The sequence below is a fragment of the Carettochelys insculpta genome, chromosome 1, assembly GCF_033958435.1.
Source record: "Carettochelys insculpta isolate YL-2023 chromosome 1, ASM3395843v1, whole genome shotgun sequence".
Taxonomy (NCBI): domain Eukaryota; kingdom Metazoa; phylum Chordata; order Testudines; family Carettochelyidae; genus Carettochelys; species Carettochelys insculpta.
The window spans coordinates 117,747,011-117,762,734 of record NC_134137.1 but is presented as its reverse complement, the minus strand read 5'-3'; the positions used below and the strand labels follow the sequence as shown (position 1 = coordinate 117,762,734).

The window sequence follows — 15,724 nt, the reverse complement described above, 5'->3', positions numbered from 1 at the left end:
CTGGCATGCCACATGGTAGAGTCCCGCACGCAGCTGCAGGAGTGGGGAGGGTTAAGGGAGCTGTTCAGTTTGCATGCTCACTTTGCAGCCCTCCAGTCTTCATCAGTATATCTGTTGTTCCTTCCTGGTGTCTCATTTAGTCTGTCACATTTTGAACCGTGGGCGGCAAAGCCTGCTGCCTGTACTAAGAAATGGCGGGTTTGGCCCTTTGTAATGATCTTTTGTTTTTAACGTTGTTAAAATGCAGGAATATGAGCTTAACAGCTGTCCAAATTAGTGCCACGCTGGAGAGTAATAATAATAAAACAAAGAGGAAAGTTGACATTTCATAATAATATCCTTGGGACATGGGACAACATCCATGTGTCCCATCCCAAAAAAAATCCGTGTTTTTTGCCTAATGAGTCAGGTGTGGTAGCCTTGAGTAAGGCAATCACATTAAAGAGAGACAAGCTGTTTAGGCTACAACAGCAAACAGGCTCGTAAAGCTGTGCAGTAGGGCAGGCAGAGAGGAGTGAATGTGTGTGTCTGTCATTTAGAAATGGGATCAATGGGATCTGCAGGAAGCAGTGGCCCAGCCTGTGCCTCTTCCTGCTGCTCCCACTCCACAGGAATGTTTGGATTAGACAGGTTGGGCGTGTGTGTGTGTTCTCCTGATTGCAGGGATGAAAAGAGGGGACTGACATAAAAGGTTTGCTCACCCCTGGCTTAGAGGGCCAAATTCCCCACCTCAGTGCCTGAACTTTAGGTGATACTCTTATTTTTAGCTCAAGTGGCTTTTTTGTTTGGAGGCTCCATTTTCTCTACCACATAAAATGGGTCATACCTGCTGCTGTCAGGTACAATTTGCCACCAGGAGTGTAGCCACTCCAAACTTTGCTTAATTGGCTTCCAGGATAAGGGAGAGGGCAGTTTTCCCACCTATTTCTCCCTGCTCCTACAGGAAGATTCAATGTGGCTCGACTTCTAGGAAACCTGTTCCTAAACCTGAACAACTTGGCCAGTAGCTGAGACCCAAACTTCATTTAACTTTTCTGCAACAGTGTCAGCAAATAGTGAAAAGGACAAATACCATGAGGAAGGAATATCCAATCCATAAACTGCGCCATCCTTCAGGGCAGTGTGGAATAGAGACATCTTGACTGTGGACAGCAATGGCAACAGCTGGAGCTTCACAGACAGAACAACGACTGATATAGGGTCTGATTTCTTCTTCTGCTACAGGCATCATTGGAAGAGGTGCTGTGGTTGAGAGCCAGTAGGACTTATCATTTCGGTTTGCATAATAACAGAGGTCCCCAGGGTTACAGTAGAGGAAAGGCATGGTACTAAAACGAGCCAAACAGGATCCAGCCAGCCCTGCACAAAAATAATGAGCGCAAATCTTGAGCATCTGTAATACATTCACTTGAGAATCTATTTTACCTTTTTACACATACGTACATAAATAACTGTTTATCAGTTAAAAACTCATTCAGTGACATTCATACTGACAACATAGTCCCACTTAAACTTCAGCAGTGATCTGGAGAAACCACCTCCAGAGGGAGAGAAAGGAAATAAATTTAATTTCCAGTCTGCTGTCAGGTAGGCCTACCCTAACGTGCACCAAAGACAAAATTTTCAGAACTTGCTCTAGTTGCGCCTGCCTCTCTTTAAGTGATGACACCAGATTAATATCTCAATATCTGACACTTCCAAATAGCCTTATACATACCAAGATCCTGGTTATGTGCTTTTTCTTGTCCTTCAAAATAGAGTAGACTGTAGCCACTCCAGAGTTTGTTCATACCAACTGGGCACATTGGCTCTTGCTCAGACTGGCTATGCTTCACCAGAAGGTACCCCATATTAATACTGCGACCTGGCATACCTGGTATCCCAGGGTTACCTGGGCGGCCTGGTTCACCTTCAGGAAAAAAAAAAAAAAAAAAAGTGGAAAAAGGCCATAAATAGAAGGAGACAAAGAGTAACCAGAGGACAGCCGGTTTAGATTTGATTCTGACCAACAGGGAAAAATTGGTAGTGAATCTGAATCTGGAAGCCAGTTTGGGTGACAGTAATTGTGAAACGGTAGCTTACATGATTCTAAAGAAAGGAAGGAGTGAGGACGGCAGAATGAGGAAGATGTGCTTGAAACTATGTGGAAATGGTAAGTAAGGTCCCATTGGAACAAAAAATGAGGAGGTCAGGTGAGCTGGCAGTTCTTCAATGAGATAACAGTACAGAAGTGGGTCTTACCAATAAAAGTGCATTACCGAAGAAATAAAATTTTAGTCCTTAAGGTGTTACAGGACTGCTTGTTTTTAGTGATGCTTCAGACTAACACAGCTACTCCTTTGAGTCTATGTTCCAATGCAGAAGAAAGACAGGAAGAGTAGCATGGGGCCAATATGGTGCCCCCAGAAGCGCTTTAATGATCTGAAAATCAAATAATGAATCATACACACATTTGAAACACAGTCAAATTGGTAAGAACAGCCCAAGTACGTTGGGACAAAATCAGAAAGTCTAAGGCAGAAAGAACTGAAACATCTGGCTAGGGCTATCAAAAGGAATGAGGAAGTTCTTTAAGTACATTAAGATCAAGAGAAAGACAAAGGCAAATGTATGACCTGTGCTTAATCGGAAGGAGAGCAAATAGCTGATGACATGAAGGAAGAGGAAGTTACTCACCTTGAGCAGTAACAATGGTTCTTTGAAATGTGTACCCCCGGGGGTGCTCTACTCTGGTGTCAGGGCGTCTTCACACCAGTGCTCAGAGATTCTTCTATAGCCATGGCTTCCCATGCTGAACACATGCAGCAGCATTCCCGTGTGCTATTTAGCATGCACATGGTGTGGGCCCCTCTGTTCCTTCTCTACCCTGATAGAGCAGGATGCTCCAAAGCAGGGAAAGGAGGGAGGGAAGTGGAGCACTGATGGGGGCACACATCTCAAAGAGCCATCGTTACTGCACACGGTGAGTAACTTTCTCTTCTTCGAGTGGTGTTCACGTGGGTGCTCCATTCTGGGGGATTATAAAGCAGCAGTTGCACTCAGAAGTGGTTTTGGAGCCCAGTAACAATTACAGCTGAAAGATCTGCTTGTCCCACTTGAATGGAGGAAGCAATGCAAGATGGAAGAGCATAGTGCTGTGCAAACATGTTGCTGGAAGACCATGTCGCCACCTTGCATATGTCCATAAGGGGTAAGTTCTTGAAAAAGGTGGTAGTGTAGGACACAGACCGGGTAGAATGGGCAGTGACTGCACCCGGAAGCTCCCTTAGGTGAAGTACACAGTAAGTGCGAATAGAGGTGGACATCCCCTTGCGCAGTCATTGAGATGAAACGGACAGACCCTTGGACTGCTCCATGAAGGACAGAAAGAGCCTGGAAGACTTGCACAAAGGCCTCATGCGGCCAGTGTAGAAGGCCAACGCCCGCAGAATGCCCAGGGTGTGCTAAGCCGTATGCGCAGGATCGGAGTGTGGCTTTGGGAAGAGCGCAGGTAAGTGGATAGGTTCGTCGATATGAAATGGAGAAGGAACCTTAGGAAGAAACTTAGGATGAGAGCGAAGAGTGATTCTGTCCTTGGTAAACACAGTATAAGGAGGTTTGGCCATGAGAGCGACAAGCTCCCCAACCCTCTTTGCCAATATAGTGACAACTAAAAAGAAACCTTCAGTGACAGATGGAGCACGGAACACGTCACCAGGGGTTCAAAGGGCAGTTTAATGAGGCAGCCGAGTACCTAATTCAGGTCCCAAATAGCGACCGGAGGACATACTGATGGAAAGGTGTTTTGCAGACTCATCAGAAATGTTTGGTGACAGGATGGGTAAGAAAGGAAATCCCATCCTCTGCTTGGTGCAATGCCGCCATCACCACTGCATGCACCTGGTCAGTACTGAGGGCTAGGCTGGAGTAATGCAGGTGCAGCAGGTTGCTGAGAAGGACAGGAAGGGGGCGTGGTGTGAAGAAGCACAGGATGGTTAGTGTCCAATCATTGGGAGAATCACTTCCACTTGCAGAGATAGGATTTGCGTGTGGACTCCTGTTTCCTGTTAACAAGAACTCTTGTTACCCCTCTAGGGCATGCAATTTCAGCATTCTGGAATCATGAATGAGCCACGTGGTGTTGTAACCTGAATGGACTGGGGTGAAAGGGTGCGGCCCAAGTCCTGAGAGAGAAGGTTGCAGGGAAGGAGAAAAGGATATGGAGTCACTGCTGACATCCAGTACAGGCAAGCATATCAAGTATGTCTTGGCCCCACTGGGGCTATCAGGATGAGGCAAGCCCGATCCAGTCTGACCTTGACCAGGAGCTTGTGAATCAAGGGAAGGGGAGGAAATGCATAAAAATAGGTGCATCCCACTTGATGGAGAAGGTGTCCCTGAGGGAATGCCTCACCAGAAGTGCTCTGGAGCAGTATTGGTGACACTTTCTGTTGAGCTGGGTCACAAAGACATCTCTGCATGGCTGGCCCCAAAGCTGGAACACATGATTGAGGGCCACCGTGTTGATCTCTCAGTTGTGGAGATCACTGAACGAGTGATTGAAGGCATCTGTGGTCACATTCAGCACCCCGGGAGATATGTGGTGATTGGAGTGATGTGATGCTGAAGGCACCAGGTCCACAGTTCTATGGCCTCTGTGCTCAGGGACAGGGACTGAATCTCACCCGGATGGTTGATACAATACAGTCAGTTGGTGGTGTCCCTGAGGATGTTGTCCTACCTGTGCTTGAGATGCTGCTGGAAATGCCTGCAAGCACAGCACACTGCTCTGAGTTCTAGGAGGTTTATGTGGCAAATGGCAAAGGACCATTTGCCATGGATTGTGTGAGAACCCAAATGGTGCCCCCCCATCCCATAAGGGAGGCATCTATAGTAAGAGTGATGGAGGGTGGGGGGTGAAACAGCACCCTGGTGAGAACATTGCCTAGACAAGTCCAGCACTGAAGGTAGGTGAGAATGCACAGCAGAACGGCCATGGTCTTGGACAGCGGGTCCCGGGCTGGGGCATAAAAAGGGGCCAGCCAGGACTGACGGCACCACATGTGAAGTCTGGCTAGTTTGACCATGTACAGGGTAGTTGCCATGTGTCCCAGCAGCTTGAGGCAAATGCACACCATGATGGTGGGAGATGGTCACATCACCAGGATGAGATCACACAGGGCCTGGAATCTTTGAGGGGCAGAGTGGCTCTGGGGTGGTCATGGTTATGTGAGCCCCACTGAACTCTAAGGATAGCATGGGTTGAAGCATGGCCTTCTCATAGTTTATGTGGAAGCCAAGATTTAATAGGAGTCCATGGTGACCTGCCCCATGCAAAGGGCCTCAGAAACAACGGTCCTTTTATGAGACAATCATCCAGAAAAGGGAAGGTGGTGACTCTGTGCCAACGCAGGCTGGCAGCCATGACTGCCAGTGTCTTGGAGAACACTCTGGGTGCAGTGAGGAGTCCAAACAGGAGGATCCGATACTGGTGTAATGTCGGAACCCCACTGTAAACTAGAAGACACATCTGTGCACTGGGTGCACTGTGATGTGAAAGTAGGCATCTTGTAGGTCAAATGCTCAGAACCGATTGTTTCTGTCCAGTGCTGGAATAACGGTTGAGAGAGTCACCACCTTGAATGTATTTGTTGAGCCTCCTGTGGTCAAGGATGGCCCCCAGCCCCCATTTTTCTTTTGAGTTAAGAAGGATGTGAAATAGAATTGCTGCTCCAACAAGCCATGGGGACTGGTTCGATTGCTCCCAGGCAGAGGAGGCGCTGAACTTCTTGGTTGAGGAGCTGCTTGTGAGAGGGGTCCTGGAAGAGAAATGGGTTCAGGGGGGCGGGGGGCAGGTGCAGGAGGGAGAGGTAAATGGGATAGAGTATCCCTGGGCCCTTAGCTCCAGGACCCACTCGCCCAATGTAATGGCAGCCCAGTGGTGGAAAAGGGTGGGGATGGTGACGGAATGGATGGTGCCGATAGTGTGCAATGGTCAGAGTAGAAACATCTCTCAAACTTTCAACTGCATCCTCAAAACTGCTGTTTAGGTTGTTGGGCATGAGACGCCACAGATTCTAGTTGCTGTTGCCTACTGGGCCTTTGCTGCTGGCACCTGCGCTGCTGGTGAAGTTCAAAGCATTGCAGTTGCTGCTGGTACTGCTCCTGTGGTCCCTGATAGGGAGAGTAGCAGGCTTGCTGGAATGGGTGGGGGGAGGTGTACATTCCCAGTGTACGCAGCATGATACGAGATCGCATCAGTTTTTTCAGCAAACAAATGTTGGTTGTCGAAGGGGAGGTCCTCCAGTTTCTGCTGCAGATCCTTGGGGATGCCCGAGGGCTGGATCCAGGACGTGTGCCTGACGACAATGATGGAAACGGTGACCCTGGCTTCCACGTCTGTGAAGTCCATCATGGACTGAAGTGCCGTGTGGGCAGTGATGTGCTCCTTGCGGCTGATGCTGATGAGGGCCGGGCACTGACCACCTCCTGTAGTTTGAAATAATTTAGATAGTTGTAATCAGCCAACATGGCCACATAATTCACCATCCATAGGAGCAACGTGAAGGTGTAATAAATTTTGTGCCCCATAATGTCTCACTTTTTGCTTGACTTGACCTGAGGGGTGGAACGGAAGGACTCTGTCGTAATGAGGATGGCATCCACCACCAGTGAGTCTGGCAGCGGGTGGATAAATAAGAACTCTGTGTCCTTGGAGGCTATGAATCATTGCTGCTCGCCCTCTTGTTAGTGGGAGGGATGGATGCTGGAGTTTGCCATGTGACATTGATGGGGTCCATAATGGCTTTGTCCATGGGCATTGTGATTCTGGAGGAAGGAGGAGGCTGCAGGGTACGCAGAAGCCTATATTGCTTGACTGGCATCTCATGCAGGGCCTTTTCCTGAGCCTGGGCCACCTGCCAGGCTAACTCTTGAAATGCCCTTGCATCATCTGCCGAGGCAGGCAACACCAAAAGCACCATGTCGGCTGGTGAAGACGAGGAATGGTGCAGTGAGGATCCATGCTCACTTTCCGACAGGGAATCCTTTGCCCCTGAATGCAGAGATGGCAGATAGGCTGTGGCAACAGGAGACAATCCCTGGATGCCGTGAAGGGTGATGATGGAGCATGGGAGTGGGGTGACTGCCTGCCATGATGACTGCTGCAGCACCAGTTCGTGAGGGTATGGACAGTGGTGCATGAACCATGGTGAGGGCAGCTGCAGGTAGGCCATGGTGGGTGGCACATCCTGCCAATTGGAGTGCATGGGGCGGGAGTGCTGTGATGAAAAAACACTCCTGCGGCTGGAACCGCCTCTTCCTGGAGTGAGCGGCCTAGCCCCTGAGCCTTGCGAAAATCCCAAGTGCTGTGATAGACATGGGGACACAGGAGCCACTGGAGACACTTGGTGCGGTGAGCTGAGCAGAGCTGGCATTGGTGCCATGTGTGCTCTTGGCAGCGAGTGTTTGTGGTGCTGTTCTGACACTCTGCTGTGCTCTGGCGCGGGAGGCTTCGGTAAAGCAGTGCTCTGCTGTCACTTCAGTGCCGACTCTGATGCTGCCCAGGAGTAGGGTGGTGCCTTGGCCCTGGACTTGCCTGGTGCTAAGTTGGTGCCTGGTGTGAGCAGCCTGGAGACTTGGAGTGGTGTTGCTTGTGCTCTGGGTCTGGAACCAAGGGCAGGGGCTTGGTTTTTGCAGACCTGTTATGCCCTGGTGTAGAAGCAGCCAAAGCTGGCAGAGAGGTCCTAGAAGATGGAGGGGGCAAACATAGTACCGATCTACAAAAATGGGGACAAGAAGCATCTGGGAACTATAGGTGAATCAATGTATCTTCAGTACGTGGAAAGATACTGAAGAAAAATCACTGAATGGTCAGTTTGTAAGCATGGAAAGGATAAAAGAATAATAAGGAATAACTCATAGGTAATTATCTGATGACTTCAGCCTTTTTCTGCCTATTCTGTACAGGCAGGCACTGATTTTCTTTCAAAATTTATTTTTCATCTGAAATTAACTGCCAGAATTTTTTGGGTAACTTATTACCCTATAAAGTAATTGTGAACAGTTCTCTGACAATATTCAGTATTTGACATTCTTATTTGGGCTCGACTGATTTGTGTTTCTTCAGCTTATTCATATGGTAAAGTTTCTGGTTCCTGATTGGATGCATTCACAAAGCCTGGTACCACAACTTTTCATCCATTTACCTCACATATGAATTTTAAATTCTGTTTCCATGAACATTTGTATTGCTAAAACATTATTGCTGGCATGTTTACTGAATGCCAGTACAGAAAGGACACAAACAATAAAACAAATTAATTTAAAAACGGAGTGAATGTTCATGGAAAACCTTTTGGACCGAGATCTAGTTATAGATAATTTAGAGTGGTTTCCATGAAAACTATTTATCAGCAAAACCTAATAAGAGCATGGGTATTTGATGTAAGTGGAGGACAGAAGCCTTGCTTCAGAAGGGTTAACAACTGTACGAAGAAGATTGAGAGTAGGAAATGGGGAAAACAAAAAATAATAATGCAATATCACTTACCCTCAATGCCTGCTAGACCTGGAAAACCTGATTGTCCTTGATCGCCTCTAAAACCCGGAGGAGCTGATATACCACTTCTTCCTGGGACCCCTGGGTCACCTGGCAGGCCCCTAAAACCTTGAAACCACCAAGTTCAACAAGATCAGACAGATTTGATTTTTTTAAAGTACAGAAAAGATGATATTCAAAGCGCAGTGCTGTTCTGACTAAACTCCACATAAAACCTAGCACCTACTTACTCAACCGATCCGGTTAGTGAATGTGTGTTCAGTCCTACCTGCTAAGTCTGTCAGCTGAACTGCTGCTTGCCCTGGCCAAGTTCCTCACTGAATTTTTAAAGAGGAATTTTGCCCGAGAAAGGATGCAAGATTGGGCTCCATAATTCTATTATTTTTTATATCTGTTACCATAGGCACGGACTCCGTGGGTACGCTGGGGCTGGGGCATCCACAAGGGAAAAAATAACAGATGCTCAGCATCCGCTGGCAGCCAAGCTCCTCCCTCTGTCCCATCACCCCAGCTCCTCTCACATGTTGGTGGCCCTGCCACCACGACACAGCTTGGAGGGGAAGGAGTGCACTGAGGGGAGGGATGAGAAGAGGTGGGGTGGGGGTGGAGGCAGAGCAGGCCTGGAAGAGCTGGAGCCGGGGGGGTGAGGCCCTGTGGCAGAGCTCTGGGGGAGTCAAGCGCTCCCCAACCAGAGCAGAAGTTGGCACCTATGCCTATTGCCATTGCAGGCCCCACATAAACTATAGGAGCGGAATGGATTTGCGGCAGTGTATCACGAACAGAATGAAATTCAGCTGCAAAGTCACATTTTGCCCTCACTGACAGTTGTACACCTGGGCTAATGGACTCAGTTTGGACTGAGGGAAGATGACAGTTGGGACCAGGGTGGCATTTGCGGGTTTCATAGAGGCTGTCAGTTAAGCTGAAGCTGGTTAAATTGTGCATGCTGCCTCGGGGTTGACAGCCTTACCAGGCCCCTGGGCAAGGTGAGGGAGAGAGCCTGCTCTCCGGCCCCAGAAGGGGCAGGGCCTCCGGCAGAAGGGGCGGGGACGGGGCAGCCCTCTGTGCCATCTGGACCATGGTGTGCAGCCCCCCAGGCCTGCAGTGCTGCCTGCACTGTGCCATGTGGCACTCCGGCAGCAACTTAAGAGGGTTCAGGGCTCCAGCCACGGCTGCAATAGTGATGGCTGGGAGCTCCCAGCCCTATTTTATATCGCCAGGCCCAGGAGCAACAGCTTCTCTTGCCTCACTCCTCTCTCCCACATCACCAGGCCTGGCATGCTGCATGGCTTCACTTTCATTGGGCAGGATTGATTTTGCAAAGGTGGCAGTTAGAAAATTCATTATTTTCATTGTGACTTAAATTTAATTTAGAATTAATGAGACAGAATAGGTAGGGACCACCCCCCTCCGTCCCCCGCCCCCCAGCAATACCTCTACAGAAGTCCTATTCTGAGCAGCATTACACTTTAAGTGTAATGCACAATTCATACCTGGATCACCTGGTGGACCCTGGGGCCCCACGTCACCAGGCACTCCCGGGAGACCTATATCTCCACGTGGGCCTGTTATACCTTGTTGAGCAACCAGTTTAGGGGGGAGCGAAGGCAGCCCAGGAGAGCCAGGAGGTCCCTGAAAACCTGCATTACAAAAAGAGAAAGTTACTAGTTTGCAAACAATTTCCTTCCCTTGGTGTGCTCTATGTCTGTCACCCAAATAAGGTACTCACGTTGGACCTTTTAGGTAACTATATTAGAGATGTACCCCTAAGCCAAAAAGTCCAGCTGCAGATCTAGGCCTGCAATTTCCTGCAAAGGTTTGAGGAGGTCACTCAATATCCTGGAAGGCAGGGAAATCATTCCTGGCTCCCAGGGCTGTGTAAAAATGAGGGGAAGGAGACAAGGGAACAAGACAGGAGAACAGCGGCTGGAGTGTAGCTTGTGCTATGCAACGTTGTGCACTGTCTTAAAAACTAGCATGAGACAGCGCTCTGTATTTTTGTGGACCATTGGGGGGAAAAAAAGATACATGAGGGTTGGTATTAGGGAGGCTTCTTACATTTCCAAATATCTTTTCTGTTGGTCTCCTCCGGTGGGCTGGGGTAGGGCTGGTGCTGGAGGGTTACAGTTTATATGCGGGTGTCTTTTGAAAAGCCTCTAGGGTTTGGCACTGGCCCTTTTCATTTAAAAACAATTTTACCTGGGAGCCAAACTTCACAATGGGGCCCAGGTTCAGTCAGGGAGGCAGTCATGGTGTCAGTTTGCAGGCAGGGGTGGTAGCTGCTGGGAAGGTAAGTTCACTGTTCAATGGCTGAAACAGTCTAGTACCTGAAGGCTCTTACTCACCAACAGGTCCTCGATCACCCTTGGGTCCAGTGGGCCCTGTGTCACCAGATGCTCCCACTAAGCCAAGAGGGCCCATGAGACCTTGTGCACCTTTGTGACCTTTAATGCAAAAAGACACATTTGAAATACAGTATTTCTGCACAGATAATACAAATTGATCATCACTTTTAGTATCTACTGTAGCACCAAATATGCATTTGTTTTAGAAAGTGTCCTTGCCAGCTGTACCTTTTGGTCCAGGGTATCCTGAAATTCCAGGTCTCCCTGGTGGTCCAGGGTCACCTGTAATTCCTTTTTGACCATCTTCTCCAAGAACTCCTGTTTGGCCCTCTTCTCCTTTGCTTCCTGGTGGAGCCGGTATTCCAGGTCTGCCCTGTGGTCCTGGGTAGCCTGCGTGAGCACATTTAGATTGGAATCTGTGTTGAAAGGTGGGATCAACAGTGTACACATGGGAGGAAATTAACAATGTGTCACCTCAGGATGAACCCGGGGTTTCTTGGCAAGTTTTAGTCACTGATCCTAGGGAGGGAAGAGGGATAAGCCTGCAGAATCCAGGAGACGTAAGAACAGCCATAATGGGTCAGACCAATGGCCCGGCCAGCTCAGTATCCTGTCTTCTGACAGTGCCCAATGCCTGGTGTTTCAGAGGGAATGAACAGCACAGCTAATTATCCAGTGATCCATCCCGTCACCAATTCCCAGCTTCTAACATATAAAGGTCAGGGACACCATCACTGTCTGTTTCGTGGTCCCGATGTTAGACTGAGACAACTCATAGAATGGAAGAAATTAGTTACCTTAGGCCTTCAAGCCAACGTTTCTTAAGTAGGGCTCATGAAAAGAGAAACATAAGGGCCCCTTTCATAACATTTGCTTTTCCTATTTAACAGCCCAGGTGTACAGGTTTACAAAAAACCCTAAAACTTGGATTCAGGAAAAATATGAATGGAGGAAGAAATACTGATGCAGAACCTGCATTTTGAATTTGAATGCGTCTTCACTATATGAAAAGGAGTCTGTGGAGGGTTTGCCTGAGCTGTCATCAAACAACTTTCATCACAGTTCTCCCTATAGAACTGCAACCTCTCTAGTTGAGTGTGACTTTTACAGATGGGAACTCTTTGCTTTGAAAGAAGTAGGCTTCTCATATGCACCTAACTATGCAACAGGATGAGGAGGCAAGAATTACTTTAGCCTGAAGAGATGGTAGCCACTGAATTTTCCTATTTGTTGAATTCTTTTGAAGTAATACTTTGGGGTTCTTCTGGTAGCTTTCCATAGCTGGTGAAGCCCATCAATGTTTAAGAAATGCAAATGAAAGGACCACTGTGCTTGATTTCACAATTATTCTGGAACTTCAAGAACACTTCAGGTTTAAAGCAGTCTGTCTGAAACTACTTCTTTCACAGCATGCCTTTTATTTTCAAAGGTCTTTTATAAGAGCTTGCAACTGTTCATCCTGGAAGGAGATAGGGAAAAATATCCCTATGTACAAACAGCAGAGAGAAAATGATTATTACTTTTAAAGCTCAAAGACCAGATTTTCAAAATCACCCAGCAGTGATAAAGTGCCCAGAGGCTAGAGCTCAGGGTCAATCTTCTGGGATTTTGTTTCATGCATTCACAAAATGATGCTTTCCGGAGTCAAAGTTGATCCCAAAACTCCTTGCTAGAGGCAAGGAATAAGGAAGGTCAACAGGAGAAATGCTCCCGTTGACCTTCCTCCATGTAGACAGAAATGACAGTCAGGTGCTGCTAAGTTGATTTAAGCTAAGCAATTGGCGTATCAGTGGTCGACTTCTGCATCTAGTATAGACATAGCCATAGACTCCAGAAGAAGGAGTAGGCCAAAGGCAAGAGAATTTGAAAATCCCATCTGAAGCTTTGTCTTGAGTAGACTGGTAAATTAGACAATATTTTCAAACCCCTGGGCCTAATGTTAACTTGATTTTTGGAGGTGCAGAGCTTCCACTTGAAATCAGAAGGGAAATAGTGCCAGCTTTTTAAAGGGTATCAGGTGTAGCACTCAGCTCTGCAATGCCTAGTAGACTTAGAAGCCTAAATCTCCTTTTCAAAAGTGACTTGAGCACTTGGGAGCCATACTCCCATTCAGTAGGCAGGACGCAGTTAAACTAAAAACTCAATGGGAGGATAAAAAAGAAGGAAGTTCTGAGCACTCAGCACAAAACTGAGATATTGAGAATAATATTATGAAGGAACCAAAGAATATAGAGAGAAGAAATTCTTTAATTGCTAATAACCTAATACTAGGAGTTTGGGTAACAAATCAAGAAAAATACTGAAATGGCTCATTTAGGAGAAGTAATTCGTTCTAGTGGGTAATAGCGGAATATGGTGAGATGACTGGCAAAACCGGAATATTAAAAAGCAATCATTACACCATAAGGGGAAAGGAATGAGCAGGCAAAAGGGGAGGCGGTGTGTCATTCTATACAAAATGGCATTAACTCCTTCCAGCTGATTAACTCAGAAGAAAATGATCTTGTGTGTTTACGGACCACTGTCCTAACAGATAACGTGTTACATTATGTATGAGTGGGAGTCTGCTACAGTCCCTCAAATCACACTAGGTAACAGGACAGCTGCCTCCTTACATACTTACCTCTAATAGGTAGAGGAGAAGAACACTGTGTGATCACAGGGAATTTCAGTCTGTGTGATATAGACCAGACACCTCTAGCTGACAGTATTAAAACAACCTTAGAATTTTAAAATGTTATAGATGATAATTACATAACTCAAGAAGTGTTGGTAGGGTATTGTATCTTGGGAAGCAGTGACTCCGAAAATAGATTGGAGGTCATAGTGGACAGTCAGCTGAGCATGAGCTCCCAACATGATACCACAACCAAAAGAGCTATTTTGACCCTGAGATGCATAAAGCAGCAGTAGAGAGGTTATGTTACCTTTGTATTTGGCATTGGTGTGAATGCTGCAGGAATAGTGTGCTCAGTGTTTGTGCCCATAATTCAAAAAGGACATGGATAAATTGGAGATAGTTCAATGCTGTGCATTTCAACTAGGTCGCAAAATCGAAACCCCGAAGATCGACCCTGACTGGGTCAGTCTTCCCAGTAGTGTAGACATACCCTTAGAGACAGTAATCAAGTCATTAGTAAGCTAAGTAGGCTGAGCTCCTTCAGTCGATCCCTATATAGCATGTTTTAATCATACTCTTGGTTTGTTTGTTTTTTTTGAACTATTTGGGGTTGGCAGTCAACCCCTGTACTCCTCAATATCATGAAGAGTAAGGGAGATCAACAGGAGAAACTCTCCCATCAACCTCCTTCTGTGTGGATGGCCAGGTAAGTCGATTACAGGTAAGTCAATTCTAGCTACACAATTGCTGTAGCTAGAAATGTGTATCTGCAATCAACATAGCTCCAAAGTGTAGATCAAGCCCAAGTATCTGCTTGGAGAACATATTTAATAGTAGGCTCTTCAAGCTAGCCAAGAAAGGTATTACACCGTCCAATGGCTGGAATTTGAAGCTAGTGCAATTCAGACAGGAATAAAAGGCATACATTTTTGACAGTGTTGGTAATTAATTGTTGGAACATTTTACCAAAGGTCATGGTTTATTCTCCATCACCGACAATGTTTCAATTAAGTTTGGATGTTTTCTTGCAAGACATACTCTAGGTATTATCTTGGGGAAAGTTCTATGGTCTGCATTATACAGGATTCAGACTGGATGGTTCCTCTTGTTTCAGAATCTAAGATAGTGGATGGAATTTTGGTTTCTAATTGCTCAACTCTCTTCTGAAAACGATTTAGGCTCCTAATCCACTAGACGTTACAACACAGAATGCAGCAATACCTAAATACCTTCCAAAAATCTGAGCCTGCATGTCTAACTCAGGCACCCAAGTTTGAAATGTTGACGTTCTCTAAGTAACAAACCAGATGCTGGGCAGTCATACATGGTGCTGCTAATGGTTTTTAGCTGATCCTTTTTTTTGTGTGTGAGAGATGGGAGCTCAGGAACCACTGCGGGCAGTTTTTGTAGAATGAAAAAGTGAATGTGTTTTCACAATAGAACTTGACAGCTCAGACAATTTAATAGTTCAATGTGAGGAATTATAAATGATTATTTTTCCACTGGTTTAAGTTAAACTTGTCATGGACTTGCGAGCCTGAGGGATATTAAATTAAAAAAAATGAATTAATGTTTCTGAAAGTTGCTAGTCAACCCTGGGGCATTAAATCTGCCACTTATCTGTAAAACAAGCCCCACCACTGCAATTCAACAATAATCACCTATCGGGAAAGGATTGAGGAGAGAGAGAGGGAGAGTGTGTGTGTGTGTGTGTGTGTGTGTGTGTGTGTGTGTGTGTGTGTGTGTGTGTGTGTGTGTGTGTGTGTGTGTGTGTAAGGATAGTTTGATTGTAAAGATTGTAGAGTGAAAATCCCAACTTCCTGATGCATAATATGGTTTGTGTTAAGACCTCTCTCTTTATGCCCAAATTTCTTAGTCTGGTATAAGACCTAACTAACTCACAACATGTATCATGGTTTACAAATACAGCTAGTGGGAGAAGGAACTTACAAGCAAGGCCATAGGTTTCTCATAGTCTGATAAAAGAGATAATAACCCCAGCAACTGTGCTCCAAGGCCAAGTCAAGGCTGTAAGACAAGCTTGAGCTGCCAGTGATGAGATACCCTCCTCCCTTTCAGTATTCTCTACAAGACATTTCCCTAGTTCACTAACCAGGGCCCCAGATACAAGAGCAATGTGTTACAAATAAGTGACGCTTCTTATGTACTCGTTTTATTTTAACTCCTTCAGATATGGACCTGTGGATCATACCCAATCAA

At 46.5% G+C, this 15,724-nt stretch overlaps 1 protein-coding gene across 3 annotated transcripts in view; it reads right to left on the bottom strand.

Annotated features, from left to right (window-relative positions):
• The window catches only part of COL4A2 (collagen type IV alpha 2 chain), a 259,647-nt gene that overhangs the window by 3,336 nt on the left and 240,587 nt on the right, over positions 1–15,724 (bottom strand). For all 3 annotated transcript variants that reach the window (XM_074990097.1, XM_074990108.1, XM_074990087.1), the window contains exons 42-47: positions 11,113–11,274; positions 10,885–10,983; positions 10,033–10,179; positions 8,531–8,647; positions 1,718–1,909; positions 1,073–1,359 (exon numbers count right to left, since the gene is read on the bottom strand). In XM_074990097.1, coding sequence (XP_074846198.1) covers positions 1,073–1,359; positions 1,718–1,909; positions 8,531–8,647; positions 10,033–10,179; positions 10,885–10,983; positions 11,113–11,274 — 1,004 coding nt within the window. The remainder of the gene's footprint in view (positions 1–1,072; positions 1,360–1,717; positions 1,910–8,530; positions 8,648–10,032; positions 10,180–10,884; positions 10,984–11,112; positions 11,275–15,724) is intronic.